This window comes from Cygnus olor, chromosome 11 (assembly GCF_009769625.2).
Source record: "Cygnus olor isolate bCygOlo1 chromosome 11, bCygOlo1.pri.v2, whole genome shotgun sequence".
NCBI classification, from domain to species: domain Eukaryota; kingdom Metazoa; phylum Chordata; class Aves; order Anseriformes; family Anatidae; genus Cygnus; species Cygnus olor.
Window position 1 is genome coordinate 573,180 of NC_049179.1, and position 16,185 is coordinate 589,364.

General features: G+C 38.0%; 1 protein-coding gene across 6 annotated transcripts in view; it reads left to right on the plus strand.

Annotated features, from left to right (window-relative positions):
* The window catches only part of FBN1 (fibrillin 1), a 156,514-nt gene that overhangs the window by 87,991 nt on the left and 52,338 nt on the right, over positions 1–16,185 (plus strand). For 5 of the 6 annotated variants that reach the window (XM_040569672.1, XM_040569675.1, XM_040569677.1 and 2 more), the window contains 12 exons: positions 28–153; positions 3,248–3,373; positions 4,058–4,177; positions 5,156–5,293; positions 6,662–6,712; positions 8,987–9,112; positions 9,933–10,157; positions 11,845–11,970; positions 12,064–12,192; positions 12,897–13,022; positions 13,164–13,289; positions 14,154–14,276. In XM_040569672.1, the coding sequence (XP_040425606.1) occupies positions 28–153; positions 3,248–3,373; positions 4,058–4,177; positions 5,156–5,293; positions 6,662–6,712; positions 8,987–9,112; positions 9,933–10,157; positions 11,845–11,970; positions 12,064–12,192; positions 12,897–13,022; positions 13,164–13,289; positions 14,154–14,276 (1,542 nt within the window). The remainder of the gene's footprint in view (positions 1–27; positions 154–3,247; positions 3,374–4,057; positions 4,178–5,155; positions 5,294–6,661; positions 6,713–8,986; positions 9,113–9,932; positions 10,158–11,844; positions 11,971–12,063; positions 12,193–12,896; positions 13,023–13,163; positions 13,290–14,153; positions 14,277–16,185) is intronic. The other variant, XM_040569674.1, reaches the window with a different exon arrangement.

Consider the following 16,185-nt stretch of genomic DNA (forward strand, 5'->3'; position numbering starts at 1 on the left):
TATTTATTTTTTTTAACATTTATGTAGATATTAATGAGTGCTTACTGGATACTGATCTCTGTCCCAATGGAAGATGTGAGAATCTGCATGGAACATACAAATGTATTTGTAATCCTGGGTATGAAGTGGATTCAACTGGGAAAAACTGCATTGGTATGAAATGTCTTATTTTTCATTTTGAAGTTTGCTTGTGTATATCCTTCTTTGCCATTTTCTTCAGTGTTTCATCAGATCCAGTAGCTGCTCTTCTGGATGTTTTTGCTAAATTTTATTGGTTTAATTTTGGTGCTTTGGTGCTTTACATTGCTTATAAAGTCCTCCGGTGTAAAAGTGTAAGTGACCATTGCTACCAATGACCTGAATTGCTGGCAGTTCAGATAAGTCCCCTAAATATGTGCTCCATGGCACCGCTGTTTCTCCAAATAAAAAGCAGCTGGATCCTGCTATTGCAGTGCACCATGGGAGAGATCTAGGATCACCAGTGTGGTAGGTCCCTCCAAGAGCAGGGTATTTATGTAAAACTTATAATAGATCCTAAGAAGATGAGTATACCATATGCTACAGAAAGCTTCTGTGATTTCCACCAGTTCTGACTTTGGGGAAAATTCCCTTTCAACTTTCTGACAGGGCTAAGTTTACTGGTCAGACGCAGGAAAATTGATGAAAGCACTAGCAGACTCTGTATGCTTTCTCTAGCTATGGCTTATTTCCTGTGCTGTGCAAGTGAAAAAAAAAAAAAAAAGCCAAATTTTTCATCACAGAAAAAGTGAAATAAATTGGTCACCTCTACAGGAATAACAACAGAAGCACTGCAGTATGAGATTAAAAGAATTCAAATAAATAGTAGTTCAGCCTCTTCTCATGCTGTCAAGGATGTTAAAAAAAAAAAGGGCAGATACCTACAGACTCCTATTAGAAATTTTAGTTCTGTTAATTCTCTTGTTCCACTTAACAGAACCATCAAAAGCACATTACTTAAAAACTTTCAAATTCCTTTCTTCCACTCCTGCATTGGTGCATTGTTCCAGAATGTCTTTATACAATTGGTTACAGATTTCTTCTAGGTTCTTGTTAAAATTTGTGACCATTTTATGACCAGCTGATGTTGTACTAATATTATCCTTTGACATAGCACCATGTCAGCACTTATCCCCAAAGTATTTCTAAACAATCATCGTATCCTTTCTCAAACTCTGTTGCCTAAACGACTATCCAAATTAATGATTTTGGTCATTTCATAAAAGCAAAGACTACAGCTTTGTATTGCATACAACTGATCCAACCATTATACAGTCTTCTGATGAGGTCCAACCAGTGTCTTAAACAGTGGTGCCAGCACTTCTCCATCGCCCCTAGAAAAGTCCTACCTGAACTGACTTTGGAGTGAATTACTCTTTTCTAAAACACGTTATACTTGGGGATTAAAGTCAGCCTCTAACTGGAAGATACACTCAGAGCTCTCTCTCCTCTATTGCCTTCAGTTTATGGGTTCTGTTTTAAAGCATGTTATTGTTACTGGCCCCTAAGTTTTCAAACGTTGGTGATTGTATTTTATTTTTCTTACTCACATTGTCAAGCTTAATTGAATTGCACGATTGAAAGAATTGCATGATTGTCTGTGTTAGCAATAACTTCCAGTGTAGTGTTGTCCATAGTTTTTGATGCAATTCATTTTTTATTTCTACATGGCAATGAATAGAACCATGACTTATCCTTGAAAAACATTGCTAATATCATCTCTCCATTGTGATGACTCTCTTTTTTAATATAACCTACTGTAATCTCTCCTTCAGCCAGATCTGAATCCACCTTAAAGTTCAAAAGTTCCTTCCTGTTATCTTCAGCTTACATAATAATTTTATTTTGGTTCTGTATTCTCTATTTAAATCTAAATAGCTTAAGTCATCTCTGTTATTCCAGTCTAAACTATCCACTATCTTGTTAAAAAAAATAAAAAAATCTGAGTTGATCTTTGATAAAAGTCATGATGTAATTTATCCCATTTTCCCATTTGCTGCTTTGGCTTTGATTATCCATGTCCCATTTCAGTCTGCCTCTAGCTTATGGCATCCCTTCTCTTCTCCCCATCCGTCTGTGACTTTTCCAGCTGCTCCCCAGCCCACCCTGCTGCAGCCCACATCCATGCTCTATCACAGCTGTTTCCCATTCCTCCATAATGTTCTACCTGGCCCTCTCTCAATTTTTCTGAACTCCTGTGAAGCTTCCCACATGGTCTGCTTTATTCTGCAAATCTCCCTGCTTTTCCTAGCACTTCTTCTGTTCCCAGCTGCTGAGCTGACCCTCTGAGTTTTCCCATCTTCTCTCAACACTTTCTGAGGCCTCTCTGACTTAGCCAATTGTTCCTGTCTGCGAGTCTCTCCTGATCTTCACCTGCCATTCATGGCCCATTGCCACCTTCTTGCAACTTCTCTCTCATGACCACAGCTCTTCCAAAGATTCCCTAAGGGCTCTTGAAATTTCGCACTGGCATTTCTATTGAAAATTTTCAGCTCTGAAACAAGCGTAGACTCACATTGGCCTTATTAACCATAACATCTAAGACAGTCAGAGCAGACTTGGAAAAATGGTGATTTAAGGACCAGGATGACCAGCAAATCTCTCCAAACCAATCATCTCATTTTTTTTCATGAGTGTGGGGGCTGTTGTTCAGGGAATCAAGAGACTGCATAGAGCTATTCCACAATAAAGGCAAGACAAAAATGTGATTCCCAGCTTTATTTTAAACAGTGCTGTGGCTGTCACATATTATGAATTCATGTAGAAGGAAAGTATGAGCACTTATGAAAGCAAAATAGCCTCCTAAATAGTAAAGCACGGGAAAAGCTCAACAAAGAAGCTTTTTGGGGCAAATTTAAAAGCAAAACAAAAACATTTTTTCTCTAGGTAATATTTGTGTGGTTTGAATTCATATAACTTATTGTTTCCATTATTTTAACAAGTTTTCATGAAGAAGGAAGGTGAAGGAAGTGGGGTCTTCAGTATTGGAGTGCTCATTTCCATTTAAAATAATTCCAAGTCTGTTGTTTACTAAAAAGTCTAGAAATCTATTTAGTGTTTTTGGAAAACAGTGCAAGGCATGTGTATGAGTATTCTCTGTCTCCCTTTTATTTCCTTGTCTCCACATACACAAAATGTAATAAAATGTGGCTGTGAGGAGGGGAATTTTGTCTTGGCTTCCAGTCCAGGAATGTTTCCTTTCGTAAAAAAATGTTAATTTTCATTACAGACATTGATGAATGTGCACTGAACATGCTGCTTTGTGACAACGGGCAATGCAGAAATACGCCTGGGAGTTTCACCTGCACTTGTCCCAAAGGATTTGTATACACGCCAGACCTAAAAACATGTGAAGGTAATTGCAAAGGCACTTCATTTTATTTTAGTTTGATTCACAGAGATTTTTTTGGGGTTGTGTCAGAAATACTTTGAATCTTGATAAGGATATAACATGTAGAACTTGAGAGGGAAAAAAAAAGCAAAAAACACAAAACAATCATAGGGAAATAATATGGGAAAGGAAGGGAAAGAGGAGAGACAAAAACGAAGTTTTATGTAACCTTGTGGAATAGCCTAGATCAGGTCTGCACTAGCATTCTCCTTATTGGCTACCACCAGCGGGCCTGCACTGTGCCAGGAGTGAAAAAAATGTGAAAACCACCAGGTTTTACAAATCTTTTCTCTCATCTGGAGAACAAAAAGCTAGATGGGTCCTTGTGTGAATCCTTTTTGAGCCGCAGGCAGGATGTGCATCAAATCACTTAACACAGTCTACCAACTCAAAACAGGATAGTAGCTGGATGTCACAGAAAAATGAGGTGCTTCTGCTGAGTTCAATGTTTTAATGCTCTCATGTGTTAGTGTGTCTTTAGGGCACATGCATCATTAGCCTGCTGTGAAGAACTATATAACTGAAACACAAAATATGAGGAAAACCTATCATGAGGAAAGCTGCTTCCATTTTTACCCAAGCTGAAAAAGGCTATATGTATTTTTGTTAATGTTTCCTGGCACTAATAGCAGTGTGTTTCTCTTCTAGATATTGACGAGTGTGAATCTAACCCCTGCGTTAATGGGGTATGCAAAAACACACCAGGCTCTTTTGCTTGTGAATGTTCTCCTGAAAGTACTTTGGATACAACAAGAACTATCTGCATAGGTATTTATTTTTCTGAAAAATTTATGTTTGCTGGTAGAAAATGTCCAATGACATAAAAGCAGTGTACACCAAGTATAGAAAAAACCTCTAAAATTACTTTTGTAGATATGTTTAGTAGAAAATGTTCCAGAAACAATGTTAAAGTGTTTGTTTTCACCATTACTATGGGTACATAAAGTGTGACTAGCACATAGGAGCATGGTGTGCTTTCATGTCAAATTTGAAAGAGATGAAAATTTTTCTAACATACACGGGATTGATCAGACCTGATCAGAATGATCTTCAGGACTATGCTCACCCACTTCAGCCCTCCTGCAAGAGGGGTGGACGTGTGCTCCTTAAGATCTTCTCTCTAGAAAGGCCACTTTTTGATTTGAGATGGAGCATAGGTAAGTTGTGTTCAGTCCAGACTAGCTCTAGAGCAGACACAGACAATGCTGTGACTCATATACTATGTGGGCTCATAATTTATCCCCGAGTTGTTCTGGAGTGACAATAATTTATAGCTGTTGCCTAGTCACCAAGGAAAATTATGGAGCTATGGTTCTGGGTGGTCCTCAGCTGTCTCCTGCCGCTTCCTAGATGGGAAGATCAGATGTCCAGACTGAAGTATCTTATAGATTAATGGAGGATCTAGAAGAGGTTCATATCTACCCCGTTCTGCATGTGCCTCAGATCTGAATCATAAAAAAAAATTATGGCGACTCAGGTCTTGAATGGTGTTGAGATATTCCGATATGTTAAGGTTAATAAGCATAAATTAGGACTTGCAAGGGCTCTTTGCTGGGATGATTACAGGCTGTACTTCAGCATAGAGAAGGATAAATTAAGATCTTTTAAAATAAATTCAGATCTGATGTGGTGAGTTAGAATGAAAGGATGATTCTTTTTCATGGTTAAATTGAGATGTATTTTCAAATATATTCATGTATAATTCTAAACAATCTGCATGACAATACCTTGTTTTTTTCCTAACAGAAACTGTTAAGGGTACCTGTTGGCAGAACATAGTTGATGGAAGATGTGAAATAAATATAAATGGAGCAACTCTGAAGTCCCAGTGCTGTTCCTCACTAGGTGCTGCTTGGGGTAGCCCATGTACACCGTGTGAACGAGGTAACACTCTTCATTTATTCTCTTAAAATTCTCATTCACAGCTCTTGTACCTCACAGATGTGACATTACAAGAGCCTTCCCATCTTACTTGAATTCATGAATAATGTAACATTCCAAGCAAGGGAATAAGCTTAAAAAGGCAAGCTTGTTTAAACCATCTAGCTATGAAATCCTTGGCATAACCCTTTAGTGCCTAGAACAAGGATGATGGCCATCTAGGCACCAGTGCCACATTAAATAAATAAATAAAATAAGGTAGTAAGACTGGTTTTATTCTCAATTAATCCATAAAGTTTTAGAAGACAGGGAAACTGTTCTTTGTCTTCTATAGCCTTGCTTTATTTTGAGAAGGTGGCATAGTGTAACAAATAGTATATATCCTCAGGAACCTAGGATTTTTCCTTGTTATGAGGCTGGTCCACATTATTGTCATAGAACTTTGGCCACAGGCCAGATAAATAACTTTACTGTTTCTCTTGTACAAAACTTATTCCTTATTCAGTCTGAAAAAGGGATGACTTAATATTGAGAGGTGGCATGTAATTATAGAAGGCTCTAACATTGGCTTTTATAGTAAACATTTTACAAAATTAAATTCTTAAAGGAAGGGACCACACCTACAGTCTGTAACTTGCAGCATTACTTTAGCATGGTTTGTCATAATAAGTGATCTAAAGTTCTTAACGATGTAGCAATTGATGCAAGTTCCCCAGAGCTCCCAAGAAAATGTTTGCAACAAATGGATCTTTGGTGTGGTAATGGAGGGAGGAGAGGGAGTAGCCCTTGTTATTATACTCTGTAGATTAACTGATTATCTAGAGAATCATATGGTTGATCAAGCAGTGAGTTGAGGTGTCTGCACATTCACTTCATCACAATTTGTTTGACTGAACTGTGGAATGAGCTGGGAACCTAGGGATGAGATGATGATTGCACAAATGTGTATGGGTTGATACTTAGACACACTGAAAGCTGCTAGTTTGCTCAAGTCATCAATTAATTCATCCTTTATAACTTAGCAGAATTCATCCTCATCTATCAGTGATAAATAGAGCTGTAATATGCTGAGACCAGATTAAATGAATTAATTGGTTTGAATAAAGCAGGAATAATATAACCGCTTTGTGGTTAGCTAGCTAAGACATGTTGGAGGTAAAAGAGGATAATGGCTGACACTTTACATAGTTTATGTAGTTGCCCCATCTTGTCTCCTTATTTTTCAGAAAATACTGAGATATTGTCTAAGTACTCAGACCTCTCACAGCAATAAACTCGATGTAATATTTCACATGATCATTTTTGCACAAGAGGTTAACAGTGAGTTTTGTACTGTACCATTCTAAAAGTTCATTTTTGTTTGTTTTACAGACCCAATATGCCAAAAGGGATATTCAAGAATAAGAGGAACATTATGTGAAGGTATTTATTGTTGCCTTAACATAAATCAGAGCTTGAATGAAAAAAAACGCCAGTGTTTTGAGTTAAGCAGTTAATTTAGCGTAGAGGAACATTATGCCAAATTCTTACCTCGTATAGTTCCATTGACTTCATTAAAGTTATGTCAGGGTTGAAATTGTTTTCAGTTTTTTTAACATTCCTACATATAGTTTATCTCAAAGTACACACTTGAAAATACAGTATCTATGAGTATAAGGAGATGGTTCTCTCTTCAAATACTATTAACTGAGTAACCTATTCAGGCAAAATATGCAATAAAACATGGCATTATTGATACAGTGGTATGCAAAGCCATTACTATGCTGTAGAAAAGAATGTTTAAAGACTGTATTTCAAATGAAAGCTTTTTTTCTTAACCTTGGCTTTCTTCCATGTAACATTATATTAAATCAGAAATGTTCCAAAGCATAGTTATTGTCTTATAAAAAATGGGCATCAGGACACAGTTAAACTTTGGTTAAAGAACAGGCTGAACATTTTTTAAATGTGTAGCTTTTTGCTCAGTATGAGATGACTCTATACTATTCTGTGAGAATTGAAGGTCCCACCCTATTTCATCTTCATCTGAATTGATTTGAACCCCTGGCAAAGTACTGCATATTTCCATAATATGCAGAAGCTCAGAGAGTCTCAAACTGCTGTGGGTCATCCTGACTGACAACATCTGACATGACACTGCAGTTAAAATATTTTTTAAAAATTACTCCCATATGTAGCTTCCATAAAGAAACATTTTTTTTCCTTAACAAAAAAGAAAACAAAACAACAACAAAAAAGAAAGAGGAACACCCTCACACATATTCTTTGCTTTCCAAATGATGACTGAATACTTTGGCACGTCCGTGCTGCAGACCCACTGTACACAACTTATCTGACCTCAGCAACACTTCTTGGAGTGTGTAAGTGAAAGAAAAGGAAAAAAAAAAAAAAGTGGCCCCACCTTTCTCTATTCACAAGGAAAGTCTTAGAACATTTTCAACACTGCTGGGATGGAAAGTTTATCCTTCCAAGATGTAGACATAACTGTTTTCAGCATTTCCTTTACCAGCACTTTGGATTACATCTATTACATGCTTTAATCTTTCTGATTTCAGTGGGACCTGGATAGTCCCAGATTCTTCTGAGTACTTTCCCCTGGTTTTAACATACTAAAGCGGTATTTGGGTTTCAACCAATGTAAGCATTTTTCAAGACAAGGGAAGAGCTCAGGGAAATTTACTGGCAAGTGAGAGACAGGGCAAGAGAGTAAGTTTTGTTCGTAAAAGGTGATAGTTCTCCCATACATAGTCCATGTAAAATTAGTAACGGGCCTTGTGCAAGGAAATAAGCAAACTAAATTGGCAGCGTTCCTCGAGTTTACGGGTGAGCCCTGGAGTTGTCAGCTGAAATATTGTTCACAGGCTGTGATCTGTGTTTCAGTGGTTTCAGATAGTCTGTTGGCTTTACTTCCTGCCTCCTAGTTGATGTGGGCCTTTTAGCTATAATATCTAGTCAAGGGCAGAGGCCACTGATGTCCCTTCCACATGCATCCTCTACCCTGCACCATGCAGTCAGAGTGTTGCACAGACTCTGTTCACACTAGATTTGTCTGGAAGATGAGTGAGTCCTACCCACCCACTTCTTGATTACTCTCTATACATGAGTGTTCAGCTGTAGACCAGTCGTTCCTTTCTGATTCCTTGTTCTTATCCTCTCCTGTCTTAAAAATTGTTATGCTTCATCTTGGGTCATGTTTAATGTTGGAGGCTTTTTTATAGAGGCAGTTGTGAAGCATGTGGTTTTCACAAAGGACACTGATGGGAGGACCCCATGCTTAGATTGCTAAACATTTATTTATGCTCAGGCCATGCTAACACAGATAATAAAATTATCCTTTCCCAAAAGTGACAAATAACAATAAATATGAAAATTGGTAATATTTGAAAATATTTTTCTTCTTTTTTGGGGATGAGTGTGTATGTTTTTTAGTTATTTTAGAGTTGGATTTCAGTATTCATAGGAGCAGCAAATAACAACATGTAATATTCCTAATCATCAACTTTTGTTTGTAATTAATTGATTCTGGCTGACTTGCATAGGAAATCCTAAATATTTGCAGTTTTGTCAGGCCATATAAACTGTTGTGGCTTTGTATTTTATCCTAAAACACAAACATTAGAATGTTAATATTTTTTCTGACCTGTTAATGTTTAGCATGCTAGTGATTACATTTATTCACACTTTCATTGGAAATAGATGTAAACGAATGTGAGGTGTTTCCTGGAGTCTGTACCAATGGGCAGTGTGTCAATACCTTGGGATCGTTTGTTTGCCAGTGCCCCAGTGGAATGACTTTAGATGCTTCTGGACGGACGTGTCTTGGTAGGTATTAATTCCATTTACAGATCTACTAGGGAAAAGCAAATCTATGTACTGAGAAAATAGATTTATGCTGCATGTTTTCTTACAAATAAGGAAAATTATTTTTGTCCACATATGTCATTTTCAAGTGGAATCGATCAAGGACATGAACTCTGTTCAACTGGAATATGAACAGATTCCAGTGGTAATATCTAAAGCCCATCACCATCTGCTGGCTGGTGAATGGCATAGATTTGGTTCCAAATTGTTCATCTGACAAATCCCTACAGCTCATCCATGCCCCTAGCACTCTTCATCGTCAGTCCCACCAAGGTTGGAAGGGGGGTGGTGTTGGGACCACTGTTGCCAGGACCAAGGCTTCTGAGGAGAGCTGTGGTGTTGGTAGCCACAGTGTACGCATTAATGGGGAGTGTAACAGAATATCAAAGTTTTGTATGCAGTCCATACAAAGCACCTCCGTCCCTTTATAACAGTAAATGCCTAAGATTTGTCTCAGAACGAGGAATAGCTTGTATTGATTAAAGGTTTACCATACCTTACATAGGTATGGTAAGCTGAAATGCTTAAAACCCTTTTCTGAGCCTAAATGTATTTCAAGTGTTGAGCACCATTTTAGGGAAAACATTAAACTTATTTCAGTTGTTAATTTTCAAGTTTAGTGTTCATATTTTGCTGTTAGGAGCTGTGCAGTAGGGTTGGTATGCCCCATGAGTCCTCAAAAGCACAGAGCAAACTCTCTTGAGAAGGGATTCTGGAGATTCCTCTGCAGTGAACTAAATTTTCTTTTTCTCTCTCAACATGTTGTTCAATTGGCCAACAGACATTCGCTTGGAGAGTTGCTACCTGCAGCATGAAGATGAGCAATGCACTTTACAAATACCAGGCCGACATCGAATGGATGCTTGCTGCTGTTCTGTGGGGGCAGCATGGGGCTTTGAGTGTGAGGAATGTCCTCTGAAGGGATCGCCAGAATTCGAAGCTCTTTGTCCCAGAGGATCTGGATTCTCTACGAAGATAGAGATTACTGGGAAACCTTTTTCTAAAGGTATCTGATGTGTTTGTGGTTCTTTGCTTCCAAGTTCTGCTGCCTTTTCCTTTTACTCTTCTCTTGGTCAATTCCTGGGGGTTTGAAAATTTCAGTAGTAGTTAGGCACTTCAGTCGCCTTGAGGCACATTTGCAAATCCCATTAGATTTCGTGGAAAGTAAGGCCAGAATAAAACATAAGATCGTTTAGTCTGTGTCACAGACCATTAAATACTATATTATACTGTAGCCTCAAAATACTAAATCTCTTTCTGTACTAGAGAGGTTAAATTGTGCATGACTGTGCCTCCTGTGATGCGTCTAATGGCATCTCTGGCTGATGGAATAGTTTTGAAAACCTGGCACCTCATAATACAAGAAACTGGAACTAACTGCGCAGTTAGCTTTGGACATGTTCTGAGAGCAAAGTCTTTCTTACCTGTGCAGGGTATGGGAACTTCAGTTTTACTGTGGAGCAAGCAAGGGAGGGTGAAAAATTTTGGTAATTTCTTGTGGAGCCACTAGAAATAGAGAAAAAATGTTTCCAGCATGATAACTTAAGTGAGCAGAATTGCATTTACTGTAAACTTAGTCTTGTTATGATTGTGCTTGGTAAACTTCCAGCATTAATGGGAATCACACAGTGACACCCTGGCGTCATGTGTTGAAAGCCATCTTTGCAGGGTTACCAGTGGGATTAAGCTAGACAATATCAGAAGCACAACTGAATGTGAATATGTTTAAAAAAAGCCAGTTACCAAAACCTAAATATTTTGAAGTTTTAAAGGATAGGAAAATATATGTGAATGACAATTGTTGTTAATAGTTTCAGTCTTAGCTTTATAAACATTTGCTAAGCCATTAATTATCCATAAAGAAGTGAGAGATGCTGTTATTTATACTTATATGTTCTGTGACTCACAAAAGTCACATTTTTTTCTCAGAAACTAGCAGATAGAACCACTAGCAGTGGTTCTTTTGGAAGCTTCCTTTGCCCTTGTAGGTTTGATCTTCCATCCATTCAAATCAATGTCTCCTTCAGTGAGCTGCAATTAGATCCTGTAGGACAAAGGAAGAGTAAGACAATACCCTTTTATGGCAAAAAGTGCTATATGCGATTCTACTGCATAGTGTCTGTATTCGTGGTTAGGTGGAAGGCACTATCGGTTTATGTAGTATGGCCGACAAGTTTCCCAAAAGAAGAGAGAACTATCACATGAAAGAATGATCTCTGGTGCAGTTTTTGTATGAATGGATAATATCATAAATCCTTATCATTAAATCTGTGCACAGGGAGTGAGAAATGTGGCTTTTTTAAGAGAATACATCATCATGCTCTTGCATGACCTTTCCCCTCTTTCTCAGACATTCCCTCTTTGAGGACAAGAAGCATGAAGTCTATGCAGTGCTTGAATACCCTTGCACTGAACAGAGGTCTTCCTTAGCACCTTAGTTACACTACAGATTCTGTGAAATAAAGGATACTTACCTCTCTGTAAAGCTCTTCCAAAGTCTGTTGTTAAAGATAATATATTTGCTTATGAATGCTTGTTCTTACATTGAGAGAGGTGATGAAAGGTTGCATGTATAAATTGCGGTTGGCTTCTTATTGCAGAATTTACATTTTTACTAACCTGTCCTTCTTGAAGTTTTTGGACATTTTGCTAGCTCACTTGACAATCAAATGCCTAATCTGTTTCATTTTTAGATATCAATGAATGTAAAATGGTCCCCAGCCTTTGTACCCATGGAAAATGCAGAAACACCATTGGCAGTTTCAAGTGTAGATGTGATAGTGGATTTGCCCTTGATTCTGAAGAGAGGAATTGCACAGGTAAACTGCATAGACATCTCTCATAACTTTGATTTGGAAAAGGAAAAGCTGGACTACTTCGAAAATACTGTGAGTGTTCTTTTCGTGTTACAGATATTGATGAATGCCGCATCTCTCCTGATCTTTGTGGCCAAGGCATCTGTGTCAATACTCCTGGGGACTTTGAATGTGAATGTTTTGAAGGCTATGAAAGTGGATTTATGATGATGAAAAACTGCATGGGTATGTTTTTAAAGACCGTAGATGTGCAGTAGTATTCTACGTATGTTTTATTTTTGTGAAGCAATCAGGTTATTTTAAAGGCCTGATTGTGCCTTGATTTAGATCTCTCTCGTTTTTGAGTCTTATTAAAGCTTGCTTTAATTTGGTTTCCACCCCAAACACGAATTTCCTATTTCTGTAGGATGCCAAAGCATAAATGTGCAAGGCTCAGGATTTTAGGAGGTTAAATTTATCCCCACAGTCTGGTGAGTGGGATACAATCCTGAACTCTGAAGTTAAAGCAGATTTAAGGAATGACTAGCTGTAGCAAAGGCTCCAGCATCAATCTGGGCTGATGGAACTGGGAGGGGAAGAAGACTAAGGGGACAGGTGGACGCGGTCAGGACAGAGGAAAATTTTTCTTGGTCTGCAGTGATCACCTCCCCTGGCACACGTGTCAGTGAGGGGAGTAGGAGGTGGCATACAGGGGCTGTGTGAGTACGGTGTGTGGAGCAGTCCCATGCCTTGTCTTAACACGTCTCTTGGACCCCTGGGGAGAGTAGCAGGGTCAGCACCTGGAAAGGCGTTGGGTAAGGAGGAGATGTGTAGGTATGCTCACGAGAGGAACAATGCTGGGGCATTGTTAGGGCTGCTGCTGGGGCATTGCCAGGGTTGGTGCTTTGGCAGTGCTGATCCCTGTGGTGATGTGCTTTCCCTTCTCACAGACATCGATGAGTGTCAGCGCAACCCCCTTCTCTGCCGAGGTGGAACCTGCCTCAACACAGAGGGAAGTTTTCGGTGTGATTGTCCTCCAGGCCATCAGATATCACCAAATATTTCTGCATGTATAGGTGAGATATGGAGACAAAATCGATACTGTGCACAGCTAGCTCTTTATACTAATTTTTTACTGTGGTAGCATGTATTGTGTTTGCAATAGTTTCATTTCCATACAGACATAAAAATGTGTTTGTCTTTTTCTTTTGCAACAGACATTAATGAATGTGATCTAAGCACCAACTTGTGCCGAAATGGACATTGTGTCAACCTGATTGGAAAATATCAATGTGCTTGCAACCCTGGATATCAGTCCACACCTGACAAGTTATACTGTGTTGGTAAGGACAAAGTCTACACAAGAAGTCTAGTGAGTAGGGAAGATATTTGTAGCTGTGTAAAGACATTTTTAACTGTGATTCAAAAAATATAACAGTGTGTCAGAATAGTATGCAGAAAAAGTAAGATGTGCACATCCATTGCTTGAGAGGAGTGAAATTACAGCAGTGCTACAGTTAACTGTAATAGCTTATTTTCTCTCATAAATCAATCACAATGCATAAAATAGCATGCTTTTTTAAATGTCTTAAGACTTCAGATTTTGATTGTGAAGAGGGGATACCTTGTTAATTCCTGAGTTCTACATTTTATTTAAAATCTGCATTCCTGAGAGACGTGAAGTACAATCAAGTGTCTCAACTGAAATTTTTTTCCTTATTTGATCTGCGGTTGTCTCAAATATAGGTTCTTTTCTGTAACTGCTTTCTTAAAGCAACATTTTGTAAATAACATTTAGCTTAAGTCATCTATTGTGCACTCTTTTCTTTGCGTATATTTTATTGTGTAGTGGAAATGCATGCAAAAATCCACTGGCTTTAATTCTGCCTAGTAGATTTTTTTTTCTTAAGGCAACAAACTTTTGGTATGGTTTAATGATGGTGTGGTAACCCAACATTGGTATTTTTATATAAATTATATGTAAAATTTTGTATGTAAAGAGAATGTCATCTCTTTTCCTTCCTGGTTTGCCCAACATTCTTCCTAATGCCTGTATTTGCAAACACTTGTATCTTCAAGGAGTGTGCAAAAGCAAGTGTAGAGGCTGGATTGATGCTGTTCTGGAAAGCTAACTCCAAGTATGTCTGTGAAATGTGTTTTAAAGTAAAAGATACTATGGGTATTAACTGTAATTTTCTCAATTTTAGATATTGATGAGTGCAGCATAATGAATGGTGGCTGTGAGAACTTCTGTACAAACTCCGAGGGCAGCTATGAATGTAGCTGTAAACAAGGCTTTGCACTCATGCCAGACCACAGGACGTGTACCGGTAAGGGAGATTTTTGGAACTCTTCAGCTGAAATGGTTGATTTCAGTATTTTTAAAATGTAACTTCTTTTTAATATTAAAGCTCTTGTAACAAATATACTGTAAAAATAATGTAATTAATGCATGTAAGACAAAGTTCTTTTTCTAAAGTAAACATCTGAATCGCTTTGAAGGGAATTGGATATTAATGATTGCAGAAAGTGTAGAAGTTGACTATGAGTTTGGTAGCAAAAGGCAGTGATTTTTTTAGTAGCAGATAAATTTTCTCCTTTAAGCTATAATAGGTGCAAATCTAAAATGTGTTGAAGTTAATGGAAAGAATCATCATAAACATAAGTCAAAATGCCATACATGTATACCATATGATTATATTGGAGAACAAATAGGCAGAAATGCAGTGTTGTCTGCTCTTAAGCAAGCAAAAAAAAAATCCTATTTTTAATTCTTTATTTAGTCAAACGCAAGTGTCCTGCATTCATTCAAAACGGAATGACTTTCAGACAAACTGAAATTTGAATAGTGCGAATCTTTCTTAGGAAACAGCGCTGTTGCACTCTAAACAGTTTGTGAGAAAATTGTCATCAGAGCTCTGTAATGGCTGGGTGTTCTCCTTTGGGATTCTGGGAGTCATAATCCCAGTATGTGGATTGTACTTGGTGATTTCCACATAGGTTAGTGGAAAGATAATTATTCTCTGCTCTTTTCTTATTTCTTACTGCACAACCACTGAACTGCTGAAGCATGTGAATATCTGCCAGCTGTTTGCCAATTGCATCCAAGAACTCCTTGAAGAGCATGAGAAATATAACAGAGTTAATCCCTTGGAATAGAATTGCCTTTATAGTTGAACAAATTGAGAGTTTTCTATGCTGAATTAGTAGAGAGAACTCACATTTAGAATTTCTAAATATTTATAGACCTCTGACCAGGATCTTATTTACCCTGAGGCCATTCGCTACCATTCCAAAGGATAAAAGAGCCTTAAAGCATGGTTTAATTCAGTTTGCCCCCCATTGAAAGATTACACTGTCACAATGCTGTAAAGTAGCCAATCTTCAGCAAGCATCTGACCCTTGTACAAAGACAGAAATCAACTAGAAAAGTGCAAATTTGACCCTGAAATTAAATATTTCAAAACCTCAAATACTTAAATTAGAAATATTTTGCTTTAGTGAGCAGGGATAGGTCAAGTTTCTTGTGAAGGCAAGTTCATACAAAAACTTGCCAACAGTGCTGTTTTGGGCGCTTTTTGAATGCAAAAATAAAAACCATTTGATCAAAATTGTGCCTCAACCAGAATCTGAACCTGACAGGATTAGCAGATACATGAGAGGGAGGGGAGCAGCAGGGTTCTGTGGTCCGCTTTTCTGTTTTCATCTTGGCTTGACTTGGGTACAAATAACACAAGTGCATATTCAGGCAGTCTTAGGGATTTCAAGTCTGCTGGCTAGAAACAGTTCTCCTCTGTTTTAGCCCTTCTTGCCCTTAGTCAACCAGAGAAATCTCTAAAACCAAGAACAGAGTGGATCGTTTAGAGCATCTTCCTGCCTATTAAACTAAAAGCTTTGGAATAGAAAACTATCATCTTTCCCTTTTCAGGTTTAAAAAGGGAGGGAGCAATTGTCTTTGCTATGTGGAGGGCACAGGTTCTCAATGTCTTTGACCACTTGAGCATAAAAAAGTCCTTAGAGGTTTGTAGTCAGATCTTAACCTGGGTGAGGAACCATCTGATCTTAGTTGTTAATTTTTGCATATTTATATCCAGCCTTGACTCTGAAAAATAAAATTTCATTTACAGGCCAGCCATTAATAGCTGCTAGCTATTCATTTTCATATTCTCCTCTAAGAAAGACTTGTATGCAATAGCTAACATGTAAGGAGGTTTACATAAGTATGCTGATTTCTCTAGG